The sequence below is a fragment of the Martes martes genome (genome assembly GCF_963455335.1).
Source record: "Martes martes genome assembly, chromosome: 8".
NCBI classification, from domain to species: Eukaryota; Metazoa; Chordata; class Mammalia; order Carnivora; family Mustelidae; genus Martes; species Martes martes.
This window is the reverse complement of record NC_137895.1, coordinates 128,092,087-128,110,991: the sequence shown is the minus strand read 5'-3', so window position 1 is coordinate 128,110,991 and position 18,905 is coordinate 128,092,087. Positions and strand designations below refer to the sequence as shown.

Below are 18,905 nucleotides of genomic sequence, written 5' to 3'. Positions count from 1 at the left end.
CCAGGACCTGACGGATTCCCTGGGGAATTCTATCAAACTTTCAAAGAAGAAATAATACCTATTCTCCTGAAGCTGTTTCAAAAAATTGAAGCAGAAGGAAAACTTCCAGACTCTTTTTATGAAGCCAGCATTACCCTGATCCCCAAACCAGGCAAAGACCCTACCAAAAAGGAGAATTTCAGACCGATATCACTGATGAATATGGATGCTAAGATTCTCAACAAGATCCTGGCAAACAGGATCCAACAGCACATTAAAAAGATTATCCACCATGACCAGGTGGGATTCATCCCTGGGTTACAAGGATGGTTCAACATTCGCAAATCAATCAATGTGATAGAACAAATCAATAAGAGAAGAGAGAAGAACCACATGATCCTCTCCATTGATGCAGAAAAAGCTTTTGACAAAATCCAGCATCCGTTCCTGATTAAAACGCTTCAAAGTATAGGGATAGAGGGAACATTCCTGAACTTCATCAAATCTATCTATGAAAAACCCACAGCAAATATCATCCTCAATGGGAAAAAGCTTGCAGCCTTCCCATTGAGATCAGGAACACGACAAGGATGCCCACTCTCACCACTCTTGTTCAACATAGTATTAGAAGTCCTAGCAACAGCAATCAGACAACAAAGAGAAATAAAAGGTATCCAAATTGGCAAGGAAGAAGTCAAACTCTCTCTCTTCGCAGATGACATGATTCTTTATATGGAAAACCCGAAAGACTCCACCCCCAAACTACTAGAACTCATACAGCAATTCAGTAATGTAGCAGGATACAAAGTCAATGTCCAGAAATCAGTGGCTTTCTTATACACTAACAATGAAAATACAGAAAGGCAAATTAGAGAATCGATTCCATTTACTATAGCACCAAAAACCATAAAATACCTCGGAATAAACCTAACCAAAGAGGTTAAAGATCTGTACTCGAGGAACTACAGAACACTCCTAAAAGAAATTGAAGAAGACACAAAAAGATGGAAGACCATTCCATGCTCTTGGATCGGAAGAATAAACATCGTTAAAATGTCTATACTGCCCAGAGCAATCTATACTTTTAATGCCATTCCAATCAAAATTCCACCGGTATTTTTCAAAGAGCTGGAGCAAATAATACTAAAATTTGTATGGAATCAGAAGAGACCCCGAATTGCTAAGGAAATGTTGAAAAACAAAAATAAAACTGGTGGCATCACGTTACCTGATTTCAAGCTTTACTACAAAGCTGTGATCACCAAGACAGCATGGTACTGGCATAAAAACAGACACATGGACCAGTGGAACAGAGTAGAGAGCCCAGATATGGACCCTCAACTCTATGGTCAAATAATCTTTGACAAAACAGGAAAAAATATCCAGTGGAAAAAAGACAGTCTCTTCAGTAAATGGTGCTGGGAAAACTGGACAGCTATATGTAGAAGAATGAAACTTGACCATTCTCTTACACCGTACACAAAGATAAACTCGAAATGGATAAAAGACCTCAACGTGAGACAGGAATCCATCAGAATCCTCGAGGAGAACATAGGCAGTAACCTCTTTGATATCAGCCACAGCAACTTCTTTCAAGATATGTCTCCAAAGGCGAAGGAAACAAAGGCAAAGATGAACTTCTGGGACTTCATCAAGATAAAAAGCTTCTGCATAGCAAAAGAAACAGTCATCAAAACAAAGAGGCAACCCACGGAATGGGAGAAGATATTTGCAAATGACAGTACAGATAAAAGGTTGATATCCAGGATCTATAAAGAACTCCTCAAACTCAACACACACAAAACAGATAATCATATTAAAAAATGGGCAGAAGATATGAACAGACACTTCTCCAATGAAGACATACAAATGGCTACCAGACACATGAAAAAATGTTCATCATCACTAGCCATCAGGGAGATTCAAATCAAAACCACATTGAGATACCACCTTACACCAGTTAGAATGGCCAAAATTAGCAAGACAGGAAACAACGTGTGTTGGAGAGGATGTGGAGAAAGGGGAACCCTCTTACACTGTTGGTGGGAATGCAAACTGGTGCAGCCACTTTGGAGAACAGTGTGGAGATTCCTCAGGAAATTAAAAATAGAGCTTCCCTATGACCCTGCAATTGCACTGCTGGGTATTTACCCCAAAGATACAGATGTAGTGAAAAGAAGGGCCATCTGTACCCCAATGTTTATAGCAGCAATGGCCACGGTCGCCAAACTGTGGAAAGAACCAAGATGCCCTTCAACGGATGAATGGATAAGGAAGATGTGGTCCATATACATTATGGAGTATTATGCCTCCATCAGAAAGGACAAATACCCAACTTTTGTAGCAACATGGACAGGACTGGAAGAGATTATGCTGAGTGAAATAAGTCAAACAGAGAAAGTCAAGTATCATATGGTTTCACTTATTGGTGGAGCATAACAAATAATATAGAGGACAAGGGTAGATGGAGAGGAGAAGGGAGTTGAGGGAAATTGGAAGGGGAGGTGAACCATGAGAGACTATGGACTCTGAAAAACAACCTGAGGGTTTTGAAGGGGCGGGGTGGGAGGGTGGGGGAACCAGGTGGTGGGTATTAGGGAGGGCACAGATTGCATGGAGCACTGGGTGTGGTGAAAAAACAATGAATACTGTTACGCTGAAAATAAATAAAAAATTTAAAAAAAAAAAAAAAACTTCCTGTCATGACACAGTAGCTACCGTCTCTAAAATAAGCTGAATCATAAAACTAGTCATCATTTCTTTTAAAAACTGTGGCAGGAAAATGGCTGAGGAAATCATATGTTTTAAAAAGTTTTAGAGTTTTCCAATTTGTGTGATTTTTAGAGGCTATCTGCTTCGGCTTTGCCTGCCTTTCCTTTGGATTATAATGACTTGCCAGTGCACAAGTGAATTACAGCCCCTCGGGACACAGACACCATGGGTGTTATCAACACCCACCAGAGAAAGCTAAGGCAGAGGGGAGAGAGGGAGGGAAAGAAAGATATGCATCTTGGAGAATCACCGTAACTATGCTGCAGCCTCTGACACAGGACACACCAAGAAAGCCAGTGAGATTAAAAAAAAAAAAAAAAAAATCAGGACTTGGATAAAAAGGAAGTAAGCACCTACTCAGTTAAGTCCACTGTCTCCAAACCTGGTGAGTTGGCCCCGTTAACTCTTGGAGTCTCTGCTTTCAGATGAGAGACACCACGTCTTAGGAGAGTCACGCTGGACTGGACTAAAAGTTACTATTTAGCAGGGGATGCGTTTCACTTCAGCCACAGATTTTATATTTTCCTTTATTCTAAGCGGTGTGTTTTGATGTTCTCATGTCCGATGAACGCTGAGCATGTTTAAGTTTGCAATACGATGTTTGAAAGAAACAAACTTGACTTGTCAGTAGGTGTTAAATGCAAGGCTGGTTTAATGTTACTGAACATTGTTCTACTGGGCAAGAGGAAGGGGCTGAGCCAAATATAGGTAAAACCCTGCCTCTAATGAGGGGGACTCAGAAGTAAACAAACCAATTAAAAATGATTCTCTGGTTCTAAGATAGCAGCCTCTGGGGGAGGGAACTGCCAAGATCGGGTCTTCTGATGGCAACGAGCCGGGAAAAGAACTACGAAGGGGTCCAGCCCTGGCCGGAAGCAGGAGCTGTCTGCCTGGTGCACGACACGCCTCCAGCTTGGAGAAGGCCCTGAGATGCGGTTAACCTGTGATGTGTCCCCCAACCAGTCGGCCAGCGGGGCCACACCACAGTCCAGAGGGGCACCGACCACTAGCAACACTCATCTTATGACCAAGGACTGGAGGGGAGGCTGGATGGCTGCTTTTTTCTTTATTCGTGACACCCACCAATCAACTGGCTTCTGCTTTGAGAGCCAGGAAACCCCTCCTTCCCCCCAGTGCTGAAATCGACTTGTCCCCACAGGTACAAGCTGTGGGTGAGGGAAGGGTTAGGGAGAGCACAGTGACAGAGCAGAAGGGGAGGAGCCAGGTTTGAATGGGAATTTTGCCAGGCAGAGTGGGGAAGGTGCTCGGGGCAGTGGGGAGGGACTGGGGTTGGAGTAGGGTTAGGGTTCAACGAATTCCTACCATGTCAGCAGGCAGAGCAGCAAACATCCCAATTTTACTCATGATGCAGCCAATCTAGGATTATACTGTGCTGAAACACTCAGGAGGACAAGGTTTTGGCCTTTCGAGCCAGAGAGCAAAAGACCCTTGTGGTCACCTGTGATGCTCGAGACATCAGGAGTCGAGCATAAGAAGGGGAGCTGGAGGACGGCTGAAACTCACGCCTCCCGAGTCAGGGACGTCCTCACCCAGAGCCGAACCCGTGACAAACACATTTATTTTACCTATAATAAAAGTAACAGTTATATGAGGAGATGTATGAGGGTTATCTGTGACCTTGGATATGACAGTTCAGGTATTGTCCTGAAAAGGCAGTCAGGTGGACACAATGCCACACCCAGACCTCAGAGCACACAGCTGGTAGAAGGCTCTCCACTCCTTCCATGAGAAGCCACGGGAAATTCTGTACACTGAAGAATCCCTCCACTGTCAACTCTTGCGCCGTCCTCATTGTTTCTCTCCCAGCTCTCCAACGAAGCCTGCTATTGGTCAAGCCAATACTCCCACCGCCATATATCCATTCAGTCACCCCGCCAACTCTATTGTCACTGTTGTCTTCTCTTGTGAGGGCAGAGCGGGGGAAGGAGATTCACATATGGGCCACTGTAAGAACCAGGCAGCTGTCTCCCAGGAGAATGTTCTTCTCAGTAACATTATAGCTAAGAGCAGAATACAAGCTTCCTCCAAAACCTTCCTCCAAAACCTCCCAAACCAAAACCAAACCAAAAATGGACTCTCTGTTCCATTTTATGGCCTAAAAGCTATCTAATGCATTGACAGAGAGAAGGTCCCCAGTCATCTCCTTTCTGCCCAGGTACCTTGGAGCCACCGAGTTTCCCTACCTGAGCTACAGTTTACTGTACTTGACAGTTTACTGTACTTTACTGGACTTGACAGCTTGAGTTGTAAGCCCATAGACCTCTCAGGATTAAAGTATTTGCCTCAGGCTGGATTCCACCTTGGCTTGCCATTGAGTCTATCATATTATTTTCCTCCTGTCCATGTAATTCACAGTTGTCTGGCAAAAACGGAGAAGTCTTTGGGGAAGGTCATGTGATAACTCTACTGTGATCCAGAAAGACTTATTTCTCCTTTGTTGGTCCTGGAAACAGCCTGCCAGTTTCCCTATGAATGCTCAACCTTTTAGCCACTTCTCCCCACAACCAATTAATTCATCAAGGAAGATTACATTAAGTTGATTCCAGAAATGTAAGGATATTTACATATTAAGTAATTTATCAACATAGTAAGTGATATCAACAAATTGCTGCAGAAAAATATGATCATGTCAATCGATGATAAAAAGACATTTGATAAAATTCTACAGGATTCCTAAGAGCAGCCCTAAGCAAAGCAACAATAAAAGGAAATTATGTGATAAAAGCTCTTTATCAGAAATAAGAGCAAAACACTGAAACTATTTTTATTTAAAATCAGAAGAGAGACAGGGAGGCAAGTTATAATCCTTAGTAATTAATATCGAGACCCTAAATCTCAGATGCTTTAAGTACACAAAAGAATAAAATGACTGATATAAGAGGAAAAAAGTATAAAACTATTCCTTTTGCTGATGACATGATTATATATTTACAAAAGCCTGCCAGCAGAAAAAAAATATTTAGGATGACACTAAAAACCATAACCTGGTTAGAAAAAAAAAAAAACGTAAAAATAGAGCTTAAGTTCTAGATAAATAAAACTGTAAATTATTAAAAAACTCAAACAACATTTAAACAAAGGGAAAGACGTGTCATGATCTGGGATGAGAAGATATAAACAACATTATCAAAATGACAATGCCCCAAAAGTTAATATATAAATTTAATACAGTTCTCCTTAGAAGTCCAGCTGGGGGTTTGAGAATCAGATAAGTTGATCTTAAAGTTTCTACGGAGAAACAGATACCACCCAATAGCTAATGCAAGTATTGAAAAGAAGAAAGTGAGAACAGGACTTGCCTTCTTGGTAGGGATGCCTTACTCAAAATACAGTATTAAACCACTGTAATAAAGTCAACAGAATATTGATATAGAGACAGAAACACAGACTGATGGATAAAAGAGAGACTCAGAAAGAGATTTCATGTTATATAAGACCTTAATATAAGAGAGGTCAAGCCAGTAGGCAAAAGGTAGTCTTTAATATAGTGAGGCATGACTGGCTCATCATTGTAAGGAAATAAAAGTGATGCCCCATTTGGTACTATGTGAAGAGTAAACTTCAAATGGATTAAATATATTTAATACAGTGAATATATTTTTTAAGCTTTCTAAAAAAAAATCTGGGAGACTACATGTAGTAAGGGAGACAAAGGGGAGAATTTTTAAACCAAGTTGAGACATCTGATGTCACAAACAAAAAGATAAATTTGTCCGAATACATAAAAATTAAAACCCCATTTTTGTATGGTAAAAGATGTGACTTAAAAGTAAGTATGTCACAGGGGTACCAGGGTGGTTTAGTCAGTTGAGGTCTGACTCTTGATTTCAGCTCAGGTCATGATCTCAACGTTGTGAGATTGAGCCCCATACTGCGCTCTGCTCAGCATGGAGTTTGCTTGAGATTCTCTCTCTCTCTCTCTCTGTCCCTCCCCAGCTCATGTACACATACCCTCTCTCTCAAATAAAGAAATACATAAAAGCTTTAAAAAAGTAACCCAAAACATTTTTATAACACAAATGATAAAAAAAAAGTCTAAAATGTTCAATGAGAACTTACAAACTGACGCAGAAATGGCTCAATAAAAAGGGCAACATAAATATATAGTTCATACAGAAGGAAACCCAAGTAGCCAGCAAACAAATGGAATTAACTCAAATTCACAATTAGTCAAGGATATGTAAACTTGAAACGAGTTGGTTCTCACACCCATCATCAGATTAACAAATATTTAAAAAGCTACAACACAAGGCAGAGATGGTGATGGTAAAGGTAGTCGCATACAATGTTGGTGGAAATATAAAGTATTTCATAGTTGTTGGAAGGCAATGTTGTAATTCATATTCAAATTTAAAGTACACATACCCTTTGACCCAGCAATCCCACTGCTAGGGACCTATCCTATAGAAATAAATAGCACCAGGAAATAAAGGCATTATTTTGGTTTGGCTCAGAGTGACAAAGATCTGGAAACATTAAGGGCTGTATGCCCAGTCATATGTGAATGGCAAAATAAATTATGGTAGTACACACCATGGGACACTATGTTGCTTTTAAGAGGACTGATTTAGGGCTATACTAGATGAGTTGAAGGGATTTCTGGAAGGTACTGCTGAGTGAGAGAAACCAGGTATAGAAAAGTTGTGTGATATAATGCCATATTAATAAACAATGACCATCCCTCCAGAGGCATGTGTGTGTACATGTATGCATGTGGTGTCTACAGTGTTTAATGAGCAGGGAGACAAATAGGAAATTTTGGATTATGTATGCTGAGTTGTTAACATCCACTGGCTGGGGAAAGGGAAAGAGAGCAGATATGGATGGAAGGGGCGAGATGAGGAAGAGAGAGCTGAACAAAAGCAAAGTTTTACAAGCCTGCACTAGAAAGTGATGAGCTGATCCCCAAATTTCACACAGAAATTTGAGGGACCCAAAACAATCTTGCAAAAGAACCTACACGCTCCAATTTCAAAACTTATTACAAAGACACGATAATCAAGACAACATGGTACTAACATAAACACAGACAGAGAGGTCACTACCTTAGAATTGAGAATTCAGAAGTAAAGCTCCACATTTATACATTTATGTCCAACTGATTTCCAACAAGGATGCCAAAACCAGTCAATGGGAACAGAAGAGTCTGCAACAAATGGCTGTGGTATGACTGCGTGTCCACGCGCAAAAGAAGTTACTTCACACCAGAAACAAAAATTAACTCAAAGAGGAACAGCGACCTGTATGTAAGAGCGAAAACGATGCAGCTCTTAGAAGAAAACTAAGGCACAAATCTCTGTGGCTTTAAATTAGACAATAGTTTCTAATCTATGATACCAAAATCGAAAGCGATAGAAGGAAAAGACAGGTAAACTAGACCCCATAAAAATTAAAAACGTGTATACTTCAAAGGACACCATCAAGAAAGTAAAAAAAACAACTAATGGGAGAAAATTTCTGCAAATCCTATCTCTGATAAGAGACTTGTATTTACAATATAAATAATTCTTACAACTCGATAATATTACACAACCCATTTTTTTTAAATGTAAAGTATGTGAATAGATATTTCTTCAAAGGAGATATATAAACGACCAGTAAGTACACGTAAAGAAGTTCAGGGTCACAAGCTATTAGGGACATGCATATCAAAACCACAGTGAAATATACTTCATACCCACTAGGATGGCTCAAATATAAAAGATAGATGGGATGTAGAGAAAGGGGAACCCTCCTACGCTATGGGTAGGAATGCAAGCTGGTGCAGCCCCTCTGGAGAACAGCATGGAGGTTCCTCAAGAAGTTGAAAATAGAGCTACCCTACGACCCAGCAATTGCACTACTGGGTATTTACCCTAAAGATACAAATGTGGTGATCCGAAGGGGCACGTGCACCTTAATGTTTATAGCAGCAATGTTCACAATGTCCCAAAAGAACCTAGATGTTCATCAACAGATGAATGGATAAAGAAGACGTGATATATATATACAATGGAATACTATGCAGCCATCAAAAGAAATGAAATCTTGCCATTTGCAGCAACAAGGATGGAACTAGAAGGTATTATGTTGAGCAAAATAAATCAATCAGAGAAAGACAATTATCATATGATCTCTCTGATATGAGGAATCTGAGAGGAGGGCGGCGGGTGGTTGGGGGATAGGGAGGGAAAAAATGAAACAAGATGGGATTGGGAGGGAGACCAACCATAAGAGACTCCTAATCTCACAAAACAAACTGAGGGTTGCTGGGGGTTGGGGGTTAGGGATAAGGTGGTTGGGTTATGGACATTGGGGAGGGTATGTGCTATGGTGAGTGCTGTGAAATATGTAGGCCTGATGATTCACAAACCTGTACCCCTGGAACAAATAATACACTATGTTAATTAAAAAAATAAAAAAATAAAATAAAAGACAGATGATAGTAAGTATTGGGGAGGATATGGAGAAATCTGAACTGTCATTCACTCCTGGTTAGGGTATAAAACAGTGCAGCTGCTCTGGAAAACAGCCTAGAAGTTCCTCAAAAGGTTACACACACTGTTACCCTATGACCCAGTAGTTCTACTCCTAGATTTATACCAAGGAGAAATGAAAACTTATGTCCACACAAAAAAGTTGTACATGAATGTCCGTAGCAACATTATGCCTAACAGCCCCAGAATGCACCAACCCAAATATCTATCAACAGATGAATGGATACATAACATGAGGTAAATCTATAAGGAGAAATATTATTCAACAATGAAAAGCAATGAAGTGTTATCACATGTTATAACTTGAAAACTTTAGTAAGTTGAATGAGAGAAGCCAGTCACAAAGGATGATATATTGTATCACTCTGTTTTTGGGAACTTTCCAGAAGAAAAAACTCTATGGTGATAGGAAGCAGAGATGAGGCAGGAATGGGGAGGAGCTCCTAAGTGCTAGCATGTTTCTTTTGGGAGTGAAAAACTTAGAGCATGAAAATATCCTAAAAATGATTATAGTGATGGAGGCACAACTGTGACTATACTAAAAGTCACTAAAATGTACCCTTTAAAGGGCTGACTTGTATGGTATGTGAATTACATCTTAATAAAGTTGTATTTAAAAAATCGCACTGAAAACAAGACTGCACTAAAAAAATAACATGTGATTTGCTCCCATTTATGCATTTATGTAAAATGTTAATTATATAGGGAGAGGCAAATGTAAGCAAAAGATTAAGAACAGAACCAAATTCAATTATATGTCAAGACCACTGTTTCTTTATGTATAAAGTAAATATTGTAACATTCTAGTAAATATTCTAGTTACTTCATGAGGTTGTTTCAGTAACTAAAAGGATGATTCACATAAAACACTTGATACAATGTCTGGCATATATTAGTCACTCAATAAGTGGTCATTCTTACCATGAGCGATGACAAAAAGATACTTCCTAAAGAGGTTCGATGTCTTTCAAACTTACCTCCATCGTAAAACCTATGACTTTGAAACACTGCTCAATTAATTCATGTTGGGATTTATAGAAACTATTATTCATCATGTCCTGTACTGTTCTGAGGTGGTCATTTTGTAGGTATCTGAAAAAATATGAAAGGATGAGTCAAAATCTAAAGTTCAGTGGAAAGTGAAAGCATTACTTAGAAAAGTGCCACCTGCTGTGTTACCTGGGAGGCTTATTTTCAGGCAATTTGTAATGGGCTAGTTTCTTCTTTTCAGCTAATCCAGCGTAGATGTAGTAAAAAATATGAAAATTTTTTTCTCCACTGAAAAAATAAGACATTTTCAGTAAGGCGATTAGTAAGAATATTTGCTAATTGTTAAAATTACTTGAAAATATAATTATCAGAACAACTATGAGCGCCACCATGGGCTTCCCAGAGTACTGAATTTTGGCTTGTTATTGTCATCATCACTATTTTCAACAACCACTGTCATTAAATTCCAGACACTGCTAAGCACTTCATAGGAATCATTCAGTGCACATGTGTGAGTGATTACCAGGCATTGTTCCAGACACTGGAAATGTGGCAGGAGTGAAATAGTCAACAACTACTAAACCCTTGGATTTTATATGCCAGTGGGAGCAGAGAGTAAAAGAAACAATTTTATGATGATATATCAAATGGTCAGAAGAGCTACATTATCCCATTTACCTTCTGTAAAACCCTATTTACTCAGAGGAGTCCCTCATTTTATATACATGGATACTAAGGCTTAGAGGGGGTACCATTCTCCCCTCAGGTCACAGAGTTGATGACTAAATAGGATTCAAACCAGGGCTGTTAACTTTTAAAAATTTTTTTTGGTTAATTTTATTTTCTTTCCTTATTTTTATTTTTATTTTTATTTTTATTTTTTAAAGATTTTATTTATTTATTTGACAGACAGAGATCACAATTAGACAGAGAGGCAGGCAGAGAGAGAGGAAGGGAAGCAGGCTCCCCGCCGAGCGGAGAGCCCGACGCGGGGCTCGATCCCAGGACCCTGGGACCATGACCTGAGCCGAAGGCAGAGGCTTTAACCCACTGAGCCACCCAGGCGCCCCTCTTTCCTTATTTTTAAAAATTTTTTTATTGTGTTATGTTAATCACCATACAATACATCATTAGGTTTTTAAAATTTTTATTTTTTTTCAGTGTTCCAAAATTCATTGTTTATGCACACATCATTAGTTTTTGATGTAGTGTTCCAAGAGTCATTGTTTACATATAACACCCACTGTTCCTTGCAATACATGCCGTCCTTAATACCCACCACCAGGCTCACCCCGCCCCCACCACCGCTCTTCCCTCTAAAACCCTCAGTTTGTTTCTCAGAGTCCACAGTCTTTCAAGGTTCGTCTCCCCCTCTGACTTCCCCCAGTTAACTTTTCCTTTCCTTCTCCTAATGTCCTCCATATTATTCCTTATGTTCCACAAGTAAGTGAAACCATATGATAACTGACTTCCTCTGCTTGACTTATTTCACTCAGCATAATCTCCTCCCGTCTCACACATGTTGATGCAAAAGTTGGGTATTCATCCTTTCTGATGGCTGAGTAATACTCCAATGTATATATGGACCACATCTTTATCCATTCATTTGTTGAAGGGCATCTTAGCTCTTTCCACAGTTTGGCTAATTGTAGACATTGCTGCTATGAACACTGGGGTACATATGGCCCTTCTTTTCAGTACATCTGTATCTTTGGGATAAATACCCAATAGGGCAATTGCTGGGTCACAGGGTAGCTCTATTTTTAACTTTTTGAGGACTCTCCATACTGTTTTCCAAAGTGGCTGCACCAACTTGCATTCCCACCAACAGTGTAAGAGGGTTCCCCTTTCTCCACATCCTCTCCAACATTTGTTGTTTCCTGCCTTGTTAATCTTTGCCATTCTAACTGATGTAAGAGGGTATCTCAATGTGGTCTTGATTTGAATCTCCCTGATGGCTAATGATGAACATTTTTTGATGTGTCTGCTAGCCATTTGCATGTCTTCATCGGAGGAGTGTCTGTTCATGTTTTCTGCCCATTTTTTGACTTATCTGTTTTTTGGGTGTTGAGTTTCAGAAGTTCTTTATAGATCTTGGATATTAGTGCTTTGTCTGGACTGTCATTTGCGAATATCTTCTCCCATTCCATGGGTTGTCTTTTTGTTTTGTTGACTGTTGCCTTTGCTGTGCAGAAGCTTTTTATCTTGAGGAAGTCCCAAAAGTTGATTTTCGATTTTGTTTCCCTTGCTTTTGGAGGCCTGTCTTGAAAGAAGTTGCTGTGGCCCATGTCGAAGAGGTTATTGTTTATGCTCTCCTCTAGGATTTTTAGGGATTCCTGTCTCACATTGAGCTCTTTCATCCATTTAGAGTTTATTTTTGTGTATGGTATAAGAGAGCTGTCAAGTTTCCTTCTTCTATACATAGCTGTCCAATTTTCCCAGCACCATTTATTGAAGAGACTGTTTTTTTTCCACTGTATTTTTTTTCCTGCTTTGTCAAAGATTATTTGACCATAGAGTTGAGGGTCCATATTTGGGCTCTCTACTCTGTACCACTGGTCTATATGTCTGTTTTTGCAGCAGCACCATGCTGTCTAACCAGGGTTGTTTAAGGCCAAAGCCTTATCTTTAACCACCTTGTTAACAGGCTTTCTGGGGTTCAGTTTTCTCACTTGCACGAGAAATCTCTGTGGTCTATGCATAAACAGCATTCCCCAGCTTCTGGAATAATACAAATAAAGGAGTAATAGCAACGATATATTCAATTATGTATGCTTATGTGTACATATAATAAATATACATGTGTATATATTATGTATGCTTATATATTATGAAATCAATCATAGCAACGAAATGAGGGACTGAAGAGTAAAACTAGAATAATTTTGTTATTATAAGATGTTATTATAAGGTACTGACTGTCGTGTTATTTGAAGGAAGACTTGGATTAGTGATAAGTATATATTGAAAACTCTAAGGCAACCACTAAAAAAGTGAAAAAAGAAGTATCATCAACATATGCTAAGAAAGGTAAGAAAATAGAATCATAGAAAATGCTCAATTAAAAACCACAGAAGGCAGAAAAAGAGTGGGAGACAAAAATAGGAACAAAGAACAAGGGCAACAATTAGAAAACAGTAATATGATAGCTATGAATCCAATTATATTAGTAATCACTTTGAACATCAATGGTCTAAATAATACCAATTAAAAGACAGAAATTGTCAGAGGGATCAAAAAACAAGACTTACACATATGTTGTCTACAAGAAACATACTTTAAATATAAAGACACATATTGATTAAAAATAAATGGATAAAGGGGCACCTGGGTGGCTCAGTCATTAAGGGTCTGCCTTCGGCTCAGGTCATGATCCCAGGGTCCTGGGATCGAGCCCCGCACTGGGCTCCCTGATCAGTGGGGAACCACTGCTTTTCTTTCTCCCTCTACCTCTCCCCCAACCTGTGCTCTCTGTCTCACCCTCTCTCTCAAATAAATAAAATAAAATCTTTTAAAAAAATAAATAGATAAAGAAAAATATACCATGCTAATACTTATCCAAAGAAAGCAGGAACAACTATTATATTTCATACAGAGCAGGCTTTAAATCAAGGAATGTATCAGGGATTAAGAAATATATTACATAATGATAAAGGGTTAAATTCCCCAAGAGACATAATGATCCTTAATGTTTATGGACATAACAATGGAGCATAAAACTATGTGAGGCAAAAACTAATAAAAGTGCAAGGAGAAAGAGAAGAATCCACTATTGTAGCTGGGAACTTCAACACACGTCTCTCAGAAATGGACAGATCCAGCAAGCAGAAAAGCAGTAAGGGCACAGCTGAATGCAACAATAGTATCAATCAACTGGACATAACTGATATCCTCTAGACTACATCATCCAAAAGCAGCAGAACTCAAATTCTTCTCAAGCTCACATGGAACATTCATCAAGACAGACGACATCTTAGGCCATAAAACAAACCCTAACAAATTAAAAATAATTGACATCATATAATCTCTTCTCTTAGATCACAATAGAATGAGACTAGAAATCAATAACTGGATTTCTAGATAAAGATAAAGATAATAGATAAAGATAACTGGAAAATTCCAAAATATGTGGTGATCAAACACTGCAGTTCTAAATAATACATGGTTCAAAAGATAGATATTAAAAGAAATTTTAAAACATTTTGAAACTAGGTGAGAATGAAACCACGACTTACCAAAATTTGTGGGATGCAGTAAAAGTAGTGTTTAGAGGGCAATTTAGAGCCTTCAATGACTCTATTAAAAAGAAGAAAGATCTAAAAACAATAATCTAACTTTTCATTTTAGAAAGCTAGTTAAATGAGCAAATTAAATCTAAAGTAGAAATCCAAAGAAATCCAAAGCAGAAGATAAGAAATAATAAGAAATAGAGCAGAAATCAATGAAATTAGAAATCAGTAGAGAAAAACCAAAAGCTTTTTTTTTTTAAAGTATTTTTTTTAAGGTTTTATTCATCTATTTGACAGACAGAGACCACAGGTAGGCAGAGGCAGGCAGAGAGAGAGGAGGAAGCAGGCTCCCTGCTGAGCAGAGAGCCCGATGCGGGGCTCGATCCCAGGACGCTGGGACCATGACCTGAGCCGAAGGCAGAGGCCTAAACCACTGAGCCACCCAGGTGCCCCAAAAGCTTTTTTTTTTTTAAGATCAATAAAATCAATAAGCTTCTAGGCAGGCGGGCTAAGAAAAAAAAAAAAAAAGAGGACAAAAATTACTGATATCAGAAATAAAAGAAGGGACATCACTTACCAGCCCATGGAAATTAAAAGGATAATAAAAGAATACTATGAACAACTCCATTCTTCAAAAGCTAGATGAAATGGACCAATTCTTTGAAAGGTCCAATTTGCCAAAACACACACAAGAGGAAATAGACAATCTGAAGAGGCTCAAAAATCTATTAAAGAAATTGAATCAATAATTAATAATCTTCCAAAATAGAAAGCTATTGAATGGGTTCACTGTTGAATTATGCCAAATATTTGAATTATGCCACATGGATTCACTGTTAATTATGTCAAATATTTCCTGTAGAATGTATGACAATTCTCTACAGTCTCTTTCAGAAGATAGATGCAAAGTGAATACTTAACTTGTTCAATGAGGCCAGCATTATCCTAATACCAAAACCAAATAAAGATATCATGAGAAAACTATAGACCAATAGCTTCCATGAACCTAGATGAAAAAATCCTCAACAAAACTCAAGCAAATTGAATCTGACAATGAATAAACAGAATTACATACCATGACCAAATGGTATATACCCCAGGTATGCGTGGCTGTTTGAACATTCAAAAAATTAATCTGTGTAATTCATCATCTCAGTAGGTTAAAGAAGAAAAATCACATGATCATACCAGTAGATGCAGAAAAAGCATTTGACAAAACCCAACAACCATTTATGACAAAAACTCTCAGTAAACTAGTAATAGAGGGAGACTTCCTCAACTTGGTAAAGAATATCTATAAAAAACACTACAGGTGACATCACACTTCATAGTGAGAAACTGAAAGCTTTCACACTAGGATCAAGAACAAGGCAAGGATGTCCCTTCTCAACTACTTTTCAACATTGCATTGGAAGTCCTAACTTGTGTATACAGTTTGAGAGGGGGAAAGTAAAACTGTATTTCTTCACAGATGACATTATTGTCCATATAGAAAAAACTAAAGAATTGACCAAAAAAACCCCTCCTTGAACTAATAAGCAATTATAGCAAGTCTGCAGGACATAGGTTAACCTATAAAAGTCAATCTCATTTAAAATCTGAGCAAGTTATTTTGTGGATATTGACACTTAGATCCTAAAGTTTATATGGAGAAGCAAAAGACCCAGAATAGCTAACACAATATTGAAGAAGAAAAAGTTTAATGGACTGACACTGCCTGACTTCAAGAATTCTTAGAAGGCTGTAGTAATCGAGACAGAGTAGTATTGAACAAAAAACAAACAAACAAACAAAAAAAGACAAACAGATCAATGAAACACAGAAACACAGAGAGGGCCCAGAATAAATACAGCCCATTGACTCTTGATATAGGAGCAAAGGTAATACAATGAAGCAAAGACAACCGGGTATCAACCAGCAAAACAAACAAACAAGCAAAAACAAAACAAAACAACCCAGGAATCCAAAGACCTTACACTTTCACAAAAATTAATTCAAAATGGGTCATAGACCTAAATATGTAAAATACAGAATTATAAAACTCCAAGAAGATCACGTAAGAGAGAAACTAGCTGATGGTGGCTATGTGATGACTTTTTAGATGTGACACCAAAACCATGATCCCTGAAAGAAATAAGTGATACACTGGACTTCATTAAGGTTAAAAACTTCTCTGTAAGAGGGGTTTTCAAGAGAATGGGAAGATAAGCCAGACTGGAAGAAAATATTTACAAAGGACACATCTGATAAAGGACTGCTTTCCAAAATATACAAAGAACTTAAAAAACTCAACAATGAGAATACAAACAACCTGATTTAAAAATGGACCAAAAGCCTTACCAGACACCTCACCAAAGAAGACAAACAGATGGCAAATGAGCAAGTGAAAAGATGCTCTCTGTCATGTGTCATCAGGGAGATTAATCACAGAAGAAGGTATCCCTATACATCTGTCAGAATGGCCAAAATCCAAAATGCAGACCAAACCACATGCTGGCTGGGATGCGGAACCACAGGAATGCTCATTCACTGCTGGTGGGAATGCAAACTGGTACAGCTGCTCTGGTAGTTTGGCAATTTCTTAGAAAACTAAACATATTCTTACCATATGATCCAGCAGTGGAGGTCTTTGGTTTTTACCCAAAGGAGTTGAAAACTTATGTTCACGCAAAACCCTGTGCAAGGATGTTTGTAGCAGTTTCATTCATAATTGCCAAAACTTGAAACAACCAAGAAGTTCTTAATAGGTGAATGGATAGATACACTGTGGTATATCCAGACAATGGAATATTAATTCAGGGCTAAAAAGTAATGACTATCAAGCTATGAAAAGATAAGGAGCACCTTAAAGGCATATTACTAAGGGAAAGAAGCCAATCTGCAAAGACTGCTTTTCCATATAATCATATTGTATAATTCCAGCTCTAAGACATTCTGGAAAAGGCAAAACTATGGAGACAGTAAGATGATGAGTGGTTGCCAGAAGGTGGGGGAGGGAAGGATGAACAGGCAGAGCAGAGAAGACTTTTCAGGCAGGGAAAATACTCATATATAATATTATAAGAGGAGATACCTGCCATGCATTTGTCCAAACTGGAAGAAAATATACCACCAAGAGTGAATCTTACTGTAAACTATGGCCTTCGGGTGATTACAACGTGTCATTGTAGGTTGAAATACAGCACTCTGGTGTGGCCTGTTGATAACGAGGGAGGTTATTTGTGTCTGGGGTAGGAGCATAACTGTACCTTCCTCTCAGTTTTGCTGTGAACCCAAAACTGCTGTAAAAAAAATAAGGTCTTAAAAAAATTTCCTAGGTCTTCTCCTCCTGTATGCAATAAATTTCAGCTGACATAGAAATTTTACCTTTGCTTTCTTTATAAACTATTTATTCTTTCAGTACACAGATGTTTTCCTTAGAAACAAAGATGAACATGTCCACATACATTTACTTTTCCAATGATGCAGTGAAAGATATTTGGAGTTGTAGAATATCTGTGGCTTTATCTTATTATCTCTAGGTTTGTTTCAAGGCTCTGTCAAAAACCATCACAAGAATAATTTTTACAAAAGCTCATTTTGGGCTCCAACACACAATTCACATAGGTTTAAAATAACATGGTTAAACATTTGATATTTGTGCCTCGTCAATAACTCTGTAAGACACTCTATTCAGTCATTAACAAATAAAAATACTTAATATGAAGGTGTGTGACTTGATGAAGTGATGAATGCGGATTCTTGCTTTCCTTGTTAGTATTTCAAAAAGAATCCAACATTTTGAAAGAAAAAAGTAACACTGTTTTGAATAGTATACCTTCTGTGTTGAGACTCTCCCCTAAGTCTGGGATGGTATAATATCACTGCACCTTGGAAGAGAGTTCAAATGGCCAGGAAGTCCAAACCTTTCAAATGTCTGAATCAGAGGAAACAAGGGCTTGAGACAAAATAGCAGCAGAGGAAGGGAAAGCAGAGAAGAGCTGTGAAAGTCATTCTAGAGATCGACTCCCAAGTATTTAGACATGGGGAGTGAAGGGAAGGTCAGAGGTTTTCTATAAATGGAGGAGGATGTTTTCCTACCCCCAAAAGGGGACCAGCGGGAAAAGACAGACATTTAGGACTATACATATACAGTTGAGATCTATATGGCAGCAGGATATCTAGGTACATGGAAATGAAAAATGTGAACTTAGGTGGGAGTGAGAAGTACATCTTTGGGTGTCAGTCACATAGAACTAGTTGTTGGGGCCATGACAGCAGAAGAATTGCTAAGTGAGAGAGTACAGAGAGAAAAGAGGAACACCCGGGAGACCATGCTTTGGTAAATACACATCTGGGGAATGGATGGATGAATCAAAGCCAGAGGAAAAAAAAATTCAGAGAAGTAGGAGAGGAATCAGGAGAATCCAGTCGGGGAACCAAAGACAGGTGAGCAAAG

General features: G+C 38.6%; 1 protein-coding gene across 1 annotated transcript in view; it reads right to left on the bottom strand.

The window, feature by feature from the left end:
- MYO3A (myosin IIIA) overlaps positions 1–18,905 on the bottom strand; it is a gene marked incomplete at its 5' end in the record, with an annotated part of 224,003 nt that overhangs the window by 107,202 nt on the left and 97,896 nt on the right. The window contains 2 exons of the mRNA XM_080811651.1: positions 10,226–10,340; positions 10,428–10,526. Coding sequence (XP_080667777.1) covers positions 10,226–10,340; positions 10,428–10,526 — 214 coding nt within the window. The remainder of the gene's footprint in view (positions 1–10,225; positions 10,341–10,427; positions 10,527–18,905) is intronic.